Below are 19,161 nucleotides of genomic sequence, written 5' to 3'. Positions count from 1 at the left end.
CTAAAAATAGGGGGGAAAAAAACATAAGACACATCAGAGTACAAGAGGCAAATTTATTTCAAGCACCCTTGTGCGAACTCGTTCCTCTAGCTGTGGCCAGCTAGCCGTTTTAGCCCACGATTTACTTTTTTGTTTTGTTTTTTGTTTTATTCATTTCTGTAAGACTAACCGCCACATTTTGTCAGTCCCTCACAAGTTTCTCGCTAACTCCAAACATTCTTTCTGCTACTCAATTACCGTTTTCGGCTGCATATTTCACTACTGGCAGAAATAAGATTTTCTTTTCGGTGCCATTTTGTTCAGTCCTTCTCAGTTATTTTTATAAGTTACCGCCAATGTTAACACACAGGCCATGAGCGCCTTCTTGCGGTTTAGTGTGAAAATAAACTTGTGAAATGATAAAATAATGTCTTAATAATTTCAGACATAAGTTGCTCCAAAGTATAAATCGCACCAATGGCCGAACTATGAAATTAAGTGTGACTTATAGCCTGAAAAATACGGTATTCATTTTTGCAATTTGGATTTAAATATTTTCTTTATTGTTCCTTTTTGATAGCATTTTGTTATGTAAGCCTTTTGATCATTTTTGGAGGGTTGATTGGAAAATATGGAAAGATTCGCACCATAAATGCGCAGCATAAATAAAAACACTATCATCAAAAAGGTTGGAAGACAGATAATTTGTGGATTTGTGCTGCCCTCTAGTGGAAGGTTGTACCTTCGACAGGTTTCTGGCCAATCGCAAGGCAAAAATGGACAAGTTGCGCTCACACCAAATCGTGTATTAATAAAAATAACTTTTTAATTCATTGGCTGTCATTGACGACGTAGTATGTCCAATCCTTTTGAAGTGGCAGGGCTGAAAGCAACTGAACGAATATCAGTCAATGAGTAAATATTTTAATATCAATGCCTGGTCCATTTTTTAAGATAAAAAAGAAGGAAAAAAAATAAAACACTACTCGATTGTTTTTTTTTTTTTTTTTTTTGAAACATGAATTTAAAAAATATTAATGTTAACGCCTGCACCCATGGATGTTTTTTTTAGATTAAAAAATATTGTAAATAATGATAAACCAAAAAATTAGTTGTTTTTATTTATTTGTTTTTTATTTTAATACAATGCCTCGTTCAATATAGCTTTTTTTATATTAAAGAAAATGGTAAAATGATAACAATAGTAATAATAATAAGATAAGGAAATACCGGCAAATAATAATTTATAAAAATGAATTTTTAAAATAAAAATATTAATGCTTGATCCAACACTGAACTTTTTCGTAATGAAAACACGACTTTTGACATAACAATATTAATTTCAGATCCAATAAAACATTTTTTTTTTTTTTTTTTGGAGGGGGGTAAAAATAATCGTAAAATAATAATAAAAATAATTTTTGACTTTTTAAAATGATATCAATTAATGCTTCGTTCAATATAGCTCTTTTTTTTTTTTTTTTTAGATTAAAGAACATTGTAAAATTATAATAAATAAATACTGACAAATAATAATTTATAAAAATGAATTTTTAAAATATAAATATTAATGCTTGATCCAACGCTGATTTAAAAAAAAAAAAAAAAAGAAAACATGACTTATTGTCATATATATTGATTTCTGATCCAATAAAACATTTTTTTTATAAACGTATTTTTTTTACTTTTTAAAATGATACAAATTAATGCCTCTTTCAATGTATATATTTTTTTAGATTAAAGATAATTGCAAAATAATAATAAGAGATAGAAATACCGACAGATAATAATTTATAAAAATACATTTTTAAAATTTAAATATTAATGCTTCATCCAACACTGCTCTTTTTTAAAAAAAATGAAAACATGACATTTTTATATATATATTCGTTTCTGATCCAATTAAACATTTTTTGGGCGGGGGTGGAGGGTAATTTTATAATAATAGTAATTACAAACGGATTTTTTTTTTTAGTTTTTAAAATGATATCAATTAATGCCTGGTTCAATATATGTTTTTTAGATTAAAGAAAATTGTAAAATAATAATAAGATAAAGAAATACCGACAGATAATAATTTATAAAAATGCAATTTTAAAATTTAAATATTAATGCTTGATCCAAAACTGACTTTGTATTTTTTTATTTAAATTTGTTTTTTAGTGAAAACATGACCTTTTAAAAATAATAATATTAATTTGTGATCCAGTAAAACCTGTTTTGTCAGGTGGTACAAATAACTAACATAATGATAATAATAATAATAATACATTTTTTTTTTCTTTAAATAGGAACTTATTGCCTGTCGCCCAGCGAAACTAATTTGGACGTCTAATCGCCGTCCACGGCAGGGAACGAGTTAAATATTCAGCTGCTTGCAAGACTTTGCATGTGGGTATTCCCCCATTCATTTATTCATTCATACATACATGCACGCCCGCGCGCAAAACAGGTTCGTGCATGAGTGTGAGTCAAGGCTGAGGCAGGCACCGCCCACTCCGGAACCTCGGAAGTACGGTAGCCTTTTATTTTTCCACTTTACAATGACACACAAACAATTTTTTTCCTAAGAAAACTAGCTGCTAAAATGGAGGCCCTCGCATCTGCGTGTTTTGTTCACAATGTCAAACAACCAAAGCAGAAGTGAAAGCGGAGTTAAAAATCTCATGTCCGTATTTTTTTGCGCTTTTCAAAGATTGTTGAGGAAATGCTTGCAGACTTCAACGTTTAGAAATAAATGATGAGCTCCACGCACGGGAAAAAACTGGTAAGAAAGCTATTAGAATTGGATTTTTCAGTGCCATTGATGGTAAATGACGTCCAATCTGTTCGGAGTGGAGGGTGGCAGACGCTTTGCACTTGATTTAAACTTGCTCGTAACTCAAAAGAGTCTACTATGAAATTATATTTCCTCATTGAAAAAAATTGAAATACCATTTTTAAAAAAAAACAACTTATTCATTGCCATTTAAAGTGACCATTGAGTGATTGTGTTTCACTGCCATTGACCAATCCATTTTTATCAGAAGGTGCTGGCAGCGATCAGATTCCAATTCAATTGCGATCAAATTGGATTGGACGTATATCGTCGTCAGTGGCAGCCATAAGCAAATATTTGGAAAAACTGATATTTTATAAAGTATATTGCAGTTTTACACAGAGGCCCTAATCATCCGTCGTACCTTTAATCCTCATTATAAAATTTTATTAAAATCTAAAATAAAAATAAAACGGTGATTGGTAAAAAAAAAAAAAACAGTTTGTGGAGGGTATGATTTGGGTGTTTTTTTGTTACTGTCGCATTTTCTCCGATATGTTGGATGATAAATATTCAATCCAAACAAAGAAATCTTTCAAAGGGTAAATATATGAAAAAGAAACTCTCAACCACTCCTTGATGTCTGCGATTTCTGCATCGCGACCATTGTTATATCACCATGTTTCACCCATAAAATCCCCCAAAAATCCGGTTGTGGGCATTCATACATGTGTCTTGACACTCGATAGATGCTACATGGAGTTTTTGGATCGAAACAAGGTAAGTACGCAATAATATCTCGTTAAAATCATGGCGTCTTTAATTCTGCTCTCTCATGTTCTCGCCTCCAGTTAGGGTTTTGCTGTTTAGAAAAAAAAATAAAAAAATAAAAATGCCCTCCTGGTCCAAATTTTTGTTCCCCCAGAAAATTGAGATTTTAAGCTGTCCAATGATGTATCACACATGCATATAGGACAATTTTGAAATTTGGCCAAATTGGGGGTCTCAGATCAGAACTTCAAGTCACCTGAGTGTTTTCAGCCATATATATGGCCAATTTTGGCCAAATTTCAGAATTGTCCTCTATGCATGTGTAATAAAACATCACTGGAAAGCTTCAAATCTCAATTTTCTGGGGGAATAACACATTTGAACAGGAGGGCATTTAAAAAAATAAAAATTTAAACAGCAAAACCCTAACTGGAGGTGAGAGCACACAAGAGCAGAATTAAAGACGCCACGATTTTAACGAGACATTACCGCATACTTACCTTGTTTTGATCCAAAAACTCCATGTAGCACGTATCACCGAGTGTCGACACAGCAGTGAATGGCCACAGCTGGAATTTTGGGGGATTTTATGGGTGAAACATGGTGATATACCAAGGGTTGCGATGCAGAAATCGCAGACAACAAGGAGTGGTCGAGATGTTCTTTTTCATATATTTACCATTTTAAACATTATTTTTCAATTTTTCTTTGCTTGGATCGATTATTTATCATCTAACATATCGGGGAAAATGTGACATTAGCAAAAAAAATACAATTAAGCGATAGTTATGAGGTAGACATCCGTGACTTTTTTACAGGTGCCACATTTTTCATTGTGACGTCATTTGTTTAAAAGTTTAAAATATGCGAGTGAAGAATTTTTTAAAGTCGTTTTTTTCTTAAGCAAAATATTAGACATCAATTCATGATTCTAAGCTAAAAATGACATTTTGAATAATAAATATGATTACTTACCTTCTTTTTATGGCTAGGTTGAAACAAAAAGCAGTTGCGCGACGTCTGTAAACGGGGATTTCCAGGGTAAAACGGACAAATTAAGAATAGTTCGGGGGCTTCATGCACCATAAATCTGCTATGGCAGCATGTAGACATATTTTTCTAGCAAACACAACAGTTGTTTTAACCCTAAACCCTGCCATAGCAGATTTATGGTGCATGAAGCCCCCGAAGATCGGGTCCGATCACGTCATTTTCAAAGTTTCAAAATCGGCGAAAAAATATCGGACATGCCTTTTTTTTAATATATATATATATATATATATATATTTTTTTTTAAATTAAATCGTTTTCTAATTGTATTTAACGTTACAGACAAAATGTCTTACATTCATCCAGAGTCTTTAGTTTTGGCTTAAATTAGGGCTATCAAATTTATCGTGTAAACGGCGGTAATTTTTTTCTTTTTTTATTAATCATGTTAAAATATTTAATGCAATTAACGCATGCACTGCACTACCCACTCACGCATTGTCGCGTTCAATCTATAATGGCACCGTTTTACCTATATATAGAGCTAACAGGCAGCGTAAAATGAGTAGAGAGAATTTTGGCAGTCTTAGGAGCCTCTTTTTAATTGGAAAATTACAATTAGAAATATCGTGGGAAGCAATGTGGGGAAGAACGGTAGTGGTTGATCTTTTCCTTAACACCCTATGTTACTTCCCAACGCAGAGAAGATATATCAATTGGTGCCACTACGCACGGTCATGGTTGCACTTCCCATCATGCATTTGGGCAGAACAGTTAAATGGCTACAGTATCATTTACTGAAAGCTCAACAAGTACACTAGATGGCAATATTTAGTCACAATATACAAAGTCACATTTATCCTTTAAGAATTACAAGTCTTTCTATCCGTGGATCCCTCTCACAGAAAGAATGTTAATAATGTAAATGCCATCTTGAGGATTTATTGTCATAATAAACAAACACAGTACTTATGTACTGTATGTTGAATGTATATATTCGTCCGAGTTTTATTCATTTTTTTCTTAATGCATTGCCAAAATGTATATGATCGGGAATGATTGGAAGTGAATCGGGAGCAAAAAAAAAAAAGCAATCGGATCGGGAAATATCGGGATCGGCAGATACTCAAACTAAAACGATCGGGATGGGATCGGGAGCAAAAAAACATGATCGGAACAACCCTACCCCGAACTATTTTTAATTTGTCCATTTTACCCTGAAAACCCCCGTTTACAGACGTCACGCAACTGCTTTTGTTTTAACCCAGCCATAAAACTAAGGTAATTAATTATATTTATTATTCAAAATGTCTGTCGTTTTTAGCTTAGAATCATTCATTGATGTCCAATACTTTGTTTAAAAAAAAAAAAACACTTAAAAAAATTATTCACTCGCATATTTTAAACTTTTAAACAAATGACGGCACAATAAAAACAAATGTCGTCTGTAAAAAAGTCACGGATATCTACCTCATAACTATCGTTTAATTGTATTTTTTTTGTTACCGTGGCATTTTCTCCGATATGTTAGATGATAAATAATTGATCCAAACAAAGAAAAATTGGGAAAAAAATTTAAAAGGGTAAATATATGAAAAAGAAAATCTCAACCACTCCTTGATGTCTGCGATTTCTGTGTCCTTGTTATATCACCATGTTTCACCCATAAAATCCCCCAAAAATCCAGCTGTGGGCATTTACAACTGTGTCTTGACACTCAGTGATACATGCTACATGGAGTTTTTGGATTGAAAGAATGCGATAATATCTCGTTAAAGTCATGGCGTCTGTAATTCTGCTCTCGCATGCTCTCGCCTCCAGACAGGGTTTTGCTGTTTAAAAAACATTTTTTTTAGAAATGCTCTCCTGTTGAAATTTTTTCTTCCCCCAGAAAATAGAGATTTTAATCTTTCCAATGATGTATCACACATGTATATCGGACAATTTTGAAATTTGGCCAAATTGGGGGTCTCAGAGCGGAACTTCAAGTCTTTTCCGCCAAGTTAATGCTGTTTTTCCCCCATTTTGGATTTTTTAAAAATTTTAAAAATATAAAATAAAAAAACTTGATTCTAGGTGTTACTGGCGAGCCTCCTGGCGCTACTTTTCCCGGTCGACGCCATCCGGGAGAAAAGCCCTTGCCGAGTCCGGGGCACCCGAGCCGACTGCAGCCGTCTGAGCCTGAGCGACGTGCCGCCGAACCTCCCCGCCAATATCACCGGCCTAGACCTGTCTCACAACCGCCTGAAGCGGATCCCGCCGGACTCCCTGAGAAACTACTCAAGTCTCCTACACCTGGACGTCAGCTACAACAGCCTGACCGGCCTGGAAGGTAGGGGTGCATGGGAATTGAAATGATTTGATCACCAATCCATCAAGTGGATTGGACATCTATTGCCATCAATGGCAGCCAATGAGTTCATTTCGGGGCATGCCAGATCAATTATTGTTGATTTCTAATCACTTCCTGTTGATTTTGGGGCATTTCTGGGTCATTTCCTGTTGCATTTAGTGAATTCATGGCTCTCCTCCTGTTGATTTTGAGTGACTGAACAGGAAATGATCTGTAAATGGCTGAAAATGAACAGGAAATTGCATATAAATGGCCTAAACGGAACAGGAAATGACCTTTAAGTGGCCCCAAATCAGGGAAGACTTCCTGTTTAGTTTGAGGCATTTCGACATGACTTCCTGCTGATTTGGGGGCATTTATGCATCACTTTTTGTTAATTTTGTAGAATGTATGGGTCACTCCCTGTTGATTTTGGGTAACTGAACAGGAAGTGACCTGTACATGCCCAAAAATAAGCAGGAAGGGACCTGTAAGTTGCCCCAAATCTGGGAAGACTTCCTGTTGATTTTGGTGCATTTCTGTGTCCCTTCCTGTTGATTTTGGGTAACTGAACAGGAAGTGGCCTGCAAATGCCCTCAAATGGACAGGATGTGAATTTATGGGTCACTTCCTCATGATTGTGGGTAAATAATCAGGAAGTGACCTGAAAATGCCCAAAAATGAAAAGGAAGGGACCTGTGAGTTGACCCAAATCTGGGAGGGCTCCTTGTTCGTACGTGGGCATTTCTGCATCACATCCTGTTGATTTTGGGGAATTTACAGGTCACGTCCTGTTGATTTTGGGTAACTGAAAAGGAAATGACCTTTAAATGGCCTAAAACGTACAGGAAATTAACTGTAAGTGGCGCCAAATCCGGGAAGACGTCCTCTTTATTTTGAGGCATTTCGGCATGACTTCCTGCTGATTTTGGGGCATTTTTGCATCACATCCTGTTGATTTTGTGGAATTTATGGGTCACTCCCTGTTGATTTTGGGTAACTGAACAGGAAGTGACCTTTAAATGCCCTAAAATGAACAGGAAATGACCTGTAAGTGGCCTCAAATCTGGGAAGACTTCCTTTTGATTTTTAGGCATTTCGGGGCATTTCTGTGTCCCTTCCTGTTGATTTTGGCTAACTGAACAGGAAGTGGCCAGCAAATGCCCCAAAATGAACAGGGTGTGAATTCATGGCTCACTTCCTGATGATTGTGGGAAACTAATCAGGACGTGACCTCCTGTAAATGTCCAATAATGAACAGGAAATGCCCTGTAAGTTGCCCCAAATCTGGGAGAACTTCCTGTACATTTGTGGTCATTTCTGCATCACATTCTGTTGATTTGGGGGAATTTGCGGGTCTCTCCCTGTTGATTTTGGGTAACTGAACAACAGGAAATGACCTTTAAATGCCCTAAAATGAACAGGAAATGACCTGTAAGTGGCCCCAAATCCGGGAAGACTTCTTGTCATTTTGGGGCATTTCTGCATCACTTCTTGTTAGTTTTGTGGACTTTATGGGTCACTCCCTGTTGATTTTGGGTAACTGAACAGGAAGTGTCCTGTAAATGCCCTAAAATGTACAGGAATTGACCTGTAAGTGGGCCCAAATCCGCGAAGACTTCCTGCTGATTTTGGGGCATTTCTGCGTCCCTTCCTGTTGATTTTGGCTAACTGAACAGGAAGTGGCCAGCAAATGCCTAAAAATGAACAGGATGTGACTTCATGGGTCACTTCCTGATGATTGAGGGAAACTAATCAGGAAATGACCTGTAAATGCCCAAAAATGAACAGGAAATGATCTGTGAGTTGTCCCAAATCTGGGAGAGCTTATGTGGGCATTTCTGCATCACATTCTGTTGATTTTGGGGAATTTACGGGTCACTTCCTGTTGATATTGGGTAACTGAACAGGAAGTGACCTTTACATGTCCTTAAATGAACAGGAAATGACCTGTAAGTGGCCCCAAATCCGGGAAGACTTCTTGTTGATTTTGGGGCATTTCTGTGTCACATCCTGTTGATTGGATTTCTTTTTTAAACTGTGATATATTTTTTAAAATCCTCTTGGTATACAAAGTATCGCGATATATGACCATATTGTTACACCTCTACCGGAAGGCGGGCTGTGCCAGGCGCTGCCCCTTCTGCGAACGCTCGACGTCAATCACAACGAGGTGCACGTCATCCAGGAAGAGGATTTCGAGGGGTGTGGCAGCCTGACTGACTTTCGCCTGTCGGGTAACCGGCTGAAAATGAAAGGGGAAGCCTTCGCTGGGCTGCAGGTACAAAACTGGTGGCTTTCGTGATTCTGTTAATTTAGGATTGTCATAAGTATGGGTACAAAAATACTATAGTTGACTGCAAAAAACTCACTTATTTGAATCGGATCCAAGAACGATAGCAACCGTGTGATCCTTCCACCCTGCCTTTCAGAGTCTGAAACTCCTAGATGTGTCGAAGAACAACCTGAACTCGGCCAAACTGGGTTCCAGGCCTCAGATGCCCCAACTGGCCGAGCTCAGGCTGGGATTCAACACCTTCTCCACTTTGGCCAAGGATGACTTTGCTCTCTTTGGCAACTCCACGTCTCTGCGGACACTCAACCTGGAATCGGCCACCATCAAAACAGTAAGCATCAACTATGGAATATCTTTTGTTTACATCTACTGTTGTTTTTGGCAGCCCTTTTAATTTTCATCTTTGCCTTTTTGGCCAATACTTAAAACTTGCTCATCTTCGTCTAGCTTTAGTTGACGAATACGCAAAATGTTTTCGTTTCTAAAAATTCAAAGGTTTTAGTCCAAAATAGGTAAAGTTTCCAACAATTTCGATTGTACATTGACGGACAATTAGGGCTGCAGCTATTGATTATTTTAGTAGTTAATTAGTCTATCAACTAGTTAGTTCGAATAATCGCGTAATCGGATAAGGAACATGAAAAATTAAAATACCTGAGCCAAGCCTTAAAAAAAAAAAAAAAAAAAAAAAAGATTCTAAGTACAACAAAAGAACACTTAGCTAACTTACATAGCAAAAGTCTGCTAGTTTAAATGCTATAAAATGCAAATTTTTTTTAAACAATGCTTTTAACAAATTGATCAAGCGCATATTCATACAAAAACGGCTAAATATACCTCTAAACTAAATTACAAATGCATAAAAAAACATTAGCTCAAACAAAAACTGACTTTATGTTGGTCTCAACAGGAAGCAGCTGGATTCAGCCATGTTAAATAAGTTATGTCATATTCACTGTTGCCACTAGAGGGCAGTGAATCCACTCAAATAAATAAAACTAAATGCAAACACTTAAAAAAAAAACCATGACAAAGCTAATCTAATTAAACAAAAACTCGAAGCAGCAAAACTTGATTCTAAGCTTTTTTTCTCAAGTTAATCGATTAATCGTTGCAGCACTACAGACAGGCATATACTGCAGTGTCTACAACAGGGTTGGGCAAACTATTCCACAAAGGGCCACAGTGGGTACGGGTTTTCAGCATTTCACAAATCTGGTTTCTTCCAAATTCAAATTTCCTGGGCCTGTGCCCATGGGGCCCGACCAGGAACAGCCCGAAAAGGCAACGTGGGTTCCTCTTCCCATGGACTCACCACATGTGGGAGGGGCCAAGGGGGTCGGGTGCGTAGGGATGCGAGTAGCAGCCATAGGTGGGGGCCTTGGTGGTCCGACCCCCAGCTAGAGAAGCTAACTTTTGGGCAGACCGGGGTGGTGGTCCCTCTTTTTAAGAAGGAGGACCAGGGGGTGTGTTCCAATTATAGAGGGATCACACTCCTCAGCCTCCCTGGTAAAGTCTATTCAGGGGTGCTGGAGAGGATGGTCCATCAGGAAGTCAAATCTCAGATTCAGGAGGAGCAGTGTGGTTTTCGTCCCTGCCGTGGAACTGTGGACCAGCTTTACAGCATTAGCAGGGTCCTCAAGGGTGCATGGGAGTTTGCCCAGCCAGTCAACATTTGTTTTGTGGATCTGGAGAAGGCGTTTGACCGTGTGCCTCGGGGAGTCCTGTGGTGGGTGCCCCGGGAGTACGGGGCACCGAGCCCCTTGGTAAGGGCTGTTTAGTCCCTGTACGACCAATGCCAGCGTTTGGTCCGAATTTCTGACAGTAAGTTGAATTAGTTCCCAGTGAGGGTTGGACTCTGCCAAGGGTGCCAAGGGTGCCCTTTGTCACAGATTCTGTTCATAATTTTTATGGGACAGAATTTCAAGGCACAACCAAAGCTTTGAGGGGGTCCGATTTGGTGGCCTCAGCATTGCATCTCTGCTTTTTGCAGATGATGTGGTGCTGTTGGCTTCATCAAGCCGTGACATCCAACTCTCACAGCGGTTCGCAGTCGAGTGTGAAACGGTTGGGATGAAAATCAGCACCTCAAAATTAGAAAAGGGTAGCTTGCCCTCTCTGGGTCGGAGATGAGATCCTGCCCCAAGTTGAGGAGTTCAAGTGTCTTGGGGTCTTGTTCACGAGTGAGGGTAAGAGGGAGCGGGAGATCGACAGGCGGATCGGTACAGCGTCTGCAGTAATGCGGACGCTGCATCGGTCTGTCGTGGTGAAGAAGGAGCTGAGCCTAAAGGCGAAGCTCTCGGTTTACAAGGTGTCTACATTCTTACCCTCACCTATGGTCACGAGCTGTGGGTCGTGACTGAAAGAACAAGATCCCGGATACAAGCGGCTGAAATGAGTTTCCTCCGTAGGGTATCCGCGCTCCCTTAGAGATATAAGCTGGGTCATCCGGGAGGGACTCTTCGTCGAGCCGCTACCCCTCCACGTTGAGAGGAGCCACCTGAGGTGGCTCGGGCATCTGGTTCGAATGCCTCCTGAACGCCTCCTTTCAGAGGTGTTCCAGGAACGTCCCACTGGCGGGAGGCCCTGGGGACGACCAAGGACACGCTGAGGGACTATGTCTCTCGGCTTGCCTGGGAACGCCATGGGATCCCGCCAGAGGAGCTGGTTGAAGTGCCTGGGGAGAGGGAAGTCTGGACTTCCCTGCTAAAGCTGCTGCCCCTGCGACCCGACTCTGGATTAAGCAGCAGATGATGGATTGTTTCTTCCAAGTGCAATCAGTGAATTGCAGTCAGGTGCTTCTTTTTTCTGCTGAAACCTCATTGGTTCAACTGTCTGTGCTGAATTAGTGGGAACAAAGACCAGGACACACTGCGGCCCCTGGTCTACGAGGACAACGCCAGCTTGGTGGGGGTTTTCCAATGGGTTTATCTGCAACTGGATGTTAGGGTCCGGGAATAAAGAAAACAAAAAGATCGCAGAAAAGGGGGAAGAACAAAATGGGTCAATAACAGCTGGTCAACGGGGATTGATAAATCTAAACCGAGGCTAAATCGAGGCAGTAGGCAGTGAGCACATAAGACAACAAAATAACACCTGCACAAGGTAGAGGTTTTCAAAACGAGGGCAGCATACGAACAAAAACTTGTCACCTTGTAACCTGTCAAATTTTGTCAATGAAGTATTTTTGTTATCGTCACGGTTGACGAAAACAACAGTGGTCATGATTAAATAAACAAGTGCGGTCAAAGAAATTGGAAAACAACAATTCATGTCGCGGTTGATGTTGCGCAGGTAGAGCCGGGTTCCTTCTGGCCCATTTCCCACCTGACTACTTTAATCATGGACGGTAGCAAGATGGGAACGACGGCTATCTCCAAACTTTGCTCGGCGCTGTCGGGAACGTCCATCCGGTATTTGTCCCTGCAGAAGATGAAGCTAGTGACGCTCACCAATGGCACCTTCAGGGATTTGCGGGAAAGTAACGTCACTTTCCTGGACCTGTCCGGCAACGGCTTGGGGAAAATCGAAGAGGGCTCCTTCCGCTGGCTCGGCAAACTGGATGTTCTGGTTTTGTCGGACAACAATATCAAGCACTTAACCGAAGGGACTTTTCAGGGTCTAGGTGCTTTGAAGCGACTGGATTTGCAGAGAGCGCTGGTGAAAAGTCACACCTCCGCCACGCCCATCATCGACGACTTCTCTTTCCGGCCGTTGGGTGACCTGGAGACGTTGTGTCTGCGGGGTACTTCGGTGCGGACGCTCACCCAGCGGACTTTCACGGGCCTGAAGAATCTCCGAGAACTGGACCTGAGCTGGAGCAGCTACGCGTCGCTGAAGAGCATCTCCAACGAGACGCTGGTCTCACTAGGAGGGTCGCTGCTGATGCTCAACTTGACGGCGGCGGCCATTTCACACATTCAGCCAGGCGCCTTCTCCAGTTTGGGAAACCTCACCCACCTTCTTCTGGACTTCAACTTTATCAGGCAGACTCTGAGCGGGGAAGAGTTCCGAGGCTTGGACAGACTCCAGGAGCTTCGCTTGTCCTACAACCACCAGACGCTCACCCTCAGCTCCTCGTCGTTCGTCGGCACCCCCGGACTGAAGCTCCTGACACTGAGTAAGAGTCTCACGGCCGCTTCCTTGAACTTAGATCCATCTCCGTTCCACGGCTTGGTCGACCTGGCTTACTTGGACCTGAGCAACAACAACATCGCCAACTTGAAAGTCGAACTGCTGAGCCGACTCGTAAAACTGAAGGTCCTCAAGCTGCAACACAACAACCTGGCGCGCTTGTGGAAGGACGCCAACCTGGGAGGGCCCGTCTTATACCTGAACGGCTTGGAGAACCTGACCAACCTGGAGATGGACAACAACGGTCTGGACGAGATCCCGGCGGGAGCGCTGAGCGGGCTGAGGAACCTGCGGGAGCTCACCCTTAGCAACAACCTGCTAAACTACCTGAAGGACTCCGTGTTCGACAGCCTGACCCTGCTGAAGGACTTACGCCTCCAGAGGAACTTGATCACCACCGTGAGACCCGAGGTTTTCCGTACTCCCTTGTCCAATCTCAGCTATCTCCTCATGGACAAGAATCCCTTCGATTGCACGTGCGAAAGCATCCTGTGGTTCGTCACGTGGTTGAACACCACCAACGCGACTGACGTTCCCGGCTGGAAAGACCAGTACAGGTGCAACACGCCGCTGGCTTACTTTAATCGCTCCGTCGCGGATTTCGATCCGCTCTCCTGCAAGGACGGTGCGCCGTTCTACGCGCTCTACGTTTTGAACGTTACTCTGGTGGCGTTGCTGACGGTGACGCCGCTCCTGATGCGCTTCCACGGCTGGAGAATCCGCTTCTACTGGAACATCTTGGTCAACCGGTCTTTGGGCTTCAGCGACGGCAAGGCCGAGGAGGGCCGGCAATTCGAGTACGACGCGTACGTCATCCACGCCGAGGTTGACGCCGGCTGGGTGGAGAGAGCCATTTTGCCCCTGGAGCACTGCGGGTGTCGCACCTGCCGCCAGGAGGAGGCCGATTCGGCAGAGAGCGCCGAATTGCGCCCGGAATGCCACGCGTGCCGATTTTACTTGGAGGACCGCGATCCAGTGGCGGGAATGTCCCATCTGGAATCTATCGTGCAGAACATGAGGAACTCCCGGAAAATTCTTTTTGTCGTGACAGAGAGTCTCCTCCTGGATCCGTGGTGCAGCCGGTAAGTTGTTTTGGCTCTTCTAAATCGCCTATTTGAAAGGTTGCATGCGTTAGTGTAAGTGTTAATCTACAATAATTCACAGCTAAAAACCCCCAAAACAGAACATACAGTGCTGCTCAAAAGTTTGTGAACCCCCTCAACATTTTGGAATTTTCTATTATTTCAACCTGATTTCCTAATCAATCAATTCAGTAGTTTTTTTTTTGTTTTTTTAACAGTTGTGTTGTCGAGACTAAATTAAAAAGAGTTTTCATCAACTGATGTAGGTGCAAAATTGAACTGTTTGGTCACAACCAAAACCGCCATGTCTGGCGAAAAGTCAACACTGCGTACCACCAAAAGAACCTTCTCCCAACAGTGAAGCATGGAGGTGGGAATGTCAAGATCTGGGCTTGCTTTTCATCCTCAGGACCTGGACAACTCCACATAGTCCAGGGAATCATGAATTCTGAGGAATATTGTCAAATCCTAGAACATAACCTGACGCCATCTGTTTTGAAGTTAAAGCTTGGCAGAAGGTGGATCATGCAACATGATAATGATCCAAAGCATTCCAGCAATACAACCAAGGAATGGCTGAAAAAGAAGAAGATTCGTGTTCTGGACTGGCCCAGTCAAAGTCCTGACCTAAATCCCATTGAAATGCTGTGGCGGGACCTGAAGCGAGCAGTTCATGCCAGACGCCCATCAAACCTCTCTCAACTGACTGCGTTCTGCAAGGAAGAATGGGCAAAAATCCCCCAAAGTAGATGTGAGAGGCTGATTAGTCACTACAGAAACCGTTTGGTTGAGGTAATCTCTGCAAAAGGAGGCGCAATATCCTATTAACTGAAGGGGTTCACATACTTTTGCACACATGATATCTGAGTTTTTCTTAAATCAACCACTTTTGTTAAATAAAGAATGACAATATAACTATTTCTTTTGTTTCAGTCCATTATTTGGAATGTCAGTATTGTGGATTTGGGTATAACTTAACATTTAATAAGGTTATTTTAGGTTTTTTTACAAAAAATCTGACCATCGCTGTGGGGTTCACAAACTTTCGAGCAGCACTGTAAATCCACAACCAAATTTCTGATCTTAATGAGGGACTCTCATAAATTATACAAAACTAATATGAGACTCCTGTATATTTCCTCAAATTAAAAACATAAGTCTAGCATAAATCCCACACAAATGGCAAAAAATAGTATTAAAACAACATAAATCCCTGTCCAAATTGCTGATTTCAGCACAAGACTAGCATAAATTCCACATAAATTGCAAAAGCTAAGATTAAAAAAAAAAAAAAAAATGCTCCCCCAAATTGCTGATCTTAAAGTAAGACCACCCTAAATTCCACAAAATCTAAAACAAGACTAACGTAAAGAGCCAAAAATTCTCATTTTAACACAAGACTCACATAAATTGTGAAAGCTAAGAGAAAAGAGAATACCTTACATCCCCCTAAAATTAAGTATCTTAACCATAAATCTGGCAAGAGTTGTGAAAACTATTACAAAACTACTGTAAATTCCCCAAGTATCAAATCTTAACACAAAAGGATCGATAATCCCATATAAAATGCAAAAGATAAGAAAAAAAAATCCCCCCAAAATTGCAGTCTACCATAAATCCAGTAAGGGTAGTGGAAAAATATAACAAAACTACCGTAAATTCCCCAAAATATCCAAACTTAACTAAAAAGTAGTATAAATCCCACATAAATTGCAAAAGGAAAAAAAAAAACAAAATCATACAGTAAATCCACCTAAAATTCCTCCTAAAATCTTAACAAAAAAAAAACTGCCTTATATCCTACAAGTATAGTAAAAATATAAGACTACAGTAATTCCCCAAAATATCTAATCTTAACAAAAAATTATTAATTATTATAGTATTAGTATTATATACGTATGTAATATATATATTAGTATTATGTTATAGTATATATAGTATTAATCCCAAATAAATTGTTTAAGTAAAAAAAAAAAAAAAAAATCATGAATCCCTCTTGAAAATGCAGATCTTAACAAAAACACAAAAAAAAAACCGAGAATGAATCCCGCATAAATTTAGAAAGTTAAGACACCCCCACCCACTAATAAATTCCCCTAAAATTGCAGATCTTAATTTGAGTCTTCCATAAATCCAGCAAGAGTAGTGAAAAATATAATAAGACTACAGTAAATCTGAACAAAAATACTCTGAGAAATCCCACATTGCAAAAGTTGAGGGAAACCCCCCCCCCGTCATAAATCCCCCTAAAATTGCAGATCTTAACCATAAATCCGTCAAGAGTTGTGAAAAGTAAAATAAGACCACCGTAAATCCCCTAAATATTAAATCTTTACACAACACAATCCAACACAAACTGCAAAAGCTAAGGAAAAAAAATCCCCCTAAAATTGCAGATCTTAATATGAGTCTACCATAGATCAGGTAAGAGTAGTGAAAAATGTAATGAGACTACTGTAAATCCCCCTCCAAACATCCAAACTTAACTAAAAAGTAGTATAAATTCCCACATACAGTGGGGCAAATAAGTATTTAGTCAACCACCAATTGTGCAAGTTCTCCCACTTGAAAAATGAGAAAGGCCTGTAATTGTCAACATGGGTAAACCTCAACCATGAGAGAGAATGTGGAAAAACAAACAGAAAATCACATTGTTTGATTTTGAAAGAATTTATTTGCAAATCTTGATGGAAAATAAGTATTTGGTCAATACCAAAAGTTCATCTCAATACTTTGTTATGTACCCTTTGTTGGCAATAACGTTTTCTGTAACTCTTCACAAGCTTTTCACACACTGTTGCAGGTATTTTGGCCCATTCCTCCATGCAGATCTCCTCTAGAGCAGTGATGTTTTGGGGCTGTCGTTGGGCAACACGGACTTTCAACTCCCTCCACAGGTTTTCTATGGGGTTGAGACCTGAAGACTAGCTAGGCCACTCCAGGACCTTGAAATGCTTCTTACAAAGCCACTCCTCTGTTGCCCTGGCTGTGTGTTTGGGATCATTGTCACGCTAAAAGACCCAGCCACGTCTCATCTTCAATGCCCTTACTGATGGAAGGAGATTTTCACTCACAATCTCTCGATACATGGCCCCATTCATTCATTCCTTTACACAGATCAGTCGTCCTGGTCCCTTTGCAGAAAAACACCCCCAAAGCATGATGTTTCCTCCCCCATGCTTCACTGTGGGTATGGTGTTCTTCAGATGCAATTCAGTATTCTTTCTCCTCCAAACACGAGAACCTGTGTTACTACCAAGAAGTTCTATTTTGGTTTCATTTGACCATAACGCATTCTCCCAGTCCTCTTCTGGATCATCCAAATGCTCTATAGCGAACCGCAGACGGGCCTGGACGTGTACTTTCTTCAGCAGGGGGACACGTCTGGCAGTGCAGGATTGGAGTACTAGGCGGCACATTGTGTTACTGATAGTAGCCTTTGTTACTGTGGTCCCAGCTCTCTGTAGGTCATTGACAAGGTCCCCCCGTGTGGTTCTGGGATTTTTGCTCACCGTTCTTGTTATTATTTTGACGCCACGGGGTGAGATCTTGCATGGAGCCCCAGATCGAGGGAGATTATCAGTGGTCTTCTATGTCTTCCATTCCTAATAATTGCTCCCACAGTTGATTTCTTTACACCAAGCGTTTTACCTATTACAGATTCAGTCTTCCCTGCCTGGTGCAGGTCTACAATTTTGTCTCTGGTGTCCTTCGACAGCTCTTTGCTCTTGGCTATAGTGGAGTTTGGACTGTGACTGACTGAGATTGTGGACAGGTGTCTTTTATACCGATAATGAGTTAAAACAGGTAACAAGTGGAGCCTCGTTAGAAGAAATTAGACCTCTTTGACTGCCAGAAATCTTGCTTGTTTGTAGGTGACCAACTACTTAGTTTCCACTTTAATTTGGAAATAAATTCTTTAAAAATCAAACAATGTGATTTTCTGTTTTTTTTTTTTCCACATTCTGTCTCTCATGGTTGAGGTTTACCCATGTTGATCATTTCAGGCCTCTCTAATCTTTTCAAGTAGGAGAACTTGCACAATTGGTGGTTGACTAAATACTTATTTGCCCCACTGTATGTCAACATTTTTTAATAAAGAACTGAATATTTCATGGGGTGCCCTTTCACATGACTAAGTTTCCGGTAAGAGTTTTGAAAAACATAATAAAACTCCTATAAACCCCGCTGAATATCCAAGCTTAACTAAAAAGTAGTATAAATCCCAAATAGATTGCAAAAGTGAAACAACTACCAAAAATCCTGTTAAAATTGCAGATCCAAACAAAAGACTACCATAAATCTGGTTGTGAAAGCTAAAATAAGGCGAGCGTAAAATCTATTTTTTTTCTCTTTTTTGGGGGGGTGGCAGCTTCAAGGCCCAGCAGGCCTTGCACCAGGTGATGGAGGCCAGCCAGGACTCGGTCATCTTGGTGTTGGTGCAGGACGTGCCCGACTACAAACTCTGGCTGTCGCTCTTTCTGCGACGCGCCATGCTGAGGCGCCGCTGCGTTCTGCGCTGGCCCGTCGGCGAGGAGCGAGCGATGGCCTTCCGCCAGCAGTTGCTCATCGCCCTGGGGAAGACCGATCCCTTTCCGCCCCTGCTTTAAAAGCTCCAAACAAATGTCAACAAGCACCATCATGTAAATCAGAGTTTGAACACTTCTATTTAATCCGAGGAAAACATTTGAGCTGGAAATTTCTATTGGAACTTAAAGTGCGTACGACACGAGAAAAAAAAGTCTTAAATAGGATTATTATGTGAATTAGAATCATATTTTGAGACGATTCGACTATATACAACAATTTCGCAAAGCGC

The 19,161-nt window shown here is 40.7% G+C and overlaps 1 protein-coding gene across 1 annotated transcript; it reads left to right on the top strand.

Annotated features, from left to right (window-relative positions):
- The first annotated feature begins 2,428 nt into the window (after positions 1–2,428).
- tlr3 (toll-like receptor 3) lies at positions 2,429–18,954 on the top strand. Its single transcript, XM_057842878.1, has 6 exons — positions 2,429–2,746; positions 6,575–6,830; positions 8,948–9,111; positions 9,263–9,457; positions 12,421–14,342; positions 18,715–18,954. The coding sequence occupies exons 1-6, from the start codon at positions 2,717–2,719 to the stop codon at positions 18,950–18,952; spliced, it is 2,805 nt and encodes a 934-aa protein (XP_057698861.1). The 5' UTR covers positions 2,429–2,716; the 3' UTR covers positions 18,953–18,954.
- Positions 18,955–19,161: the final 207 nt, after the last annotated feature.

This window comes from Corythoichthys intestinalis, chromosome 8 (genome assembly GCF_030265065.1).
Source record: "Corythoichthys intestinalis isolate RoL2023-P3 chromosome 8, ASM3026506v1, whole genome shotgun sequence".
Taxonomy (NCBI): Eukaryota; Metazoa; Chordata; class Actinopteri; order Syngnathiformes; family Syngnathidae; genus Corythoichthys; species Corythoichthys intestinalis.
This window is presented reverse-complemented; position numbering and strand designations above follow the sequence as displayed.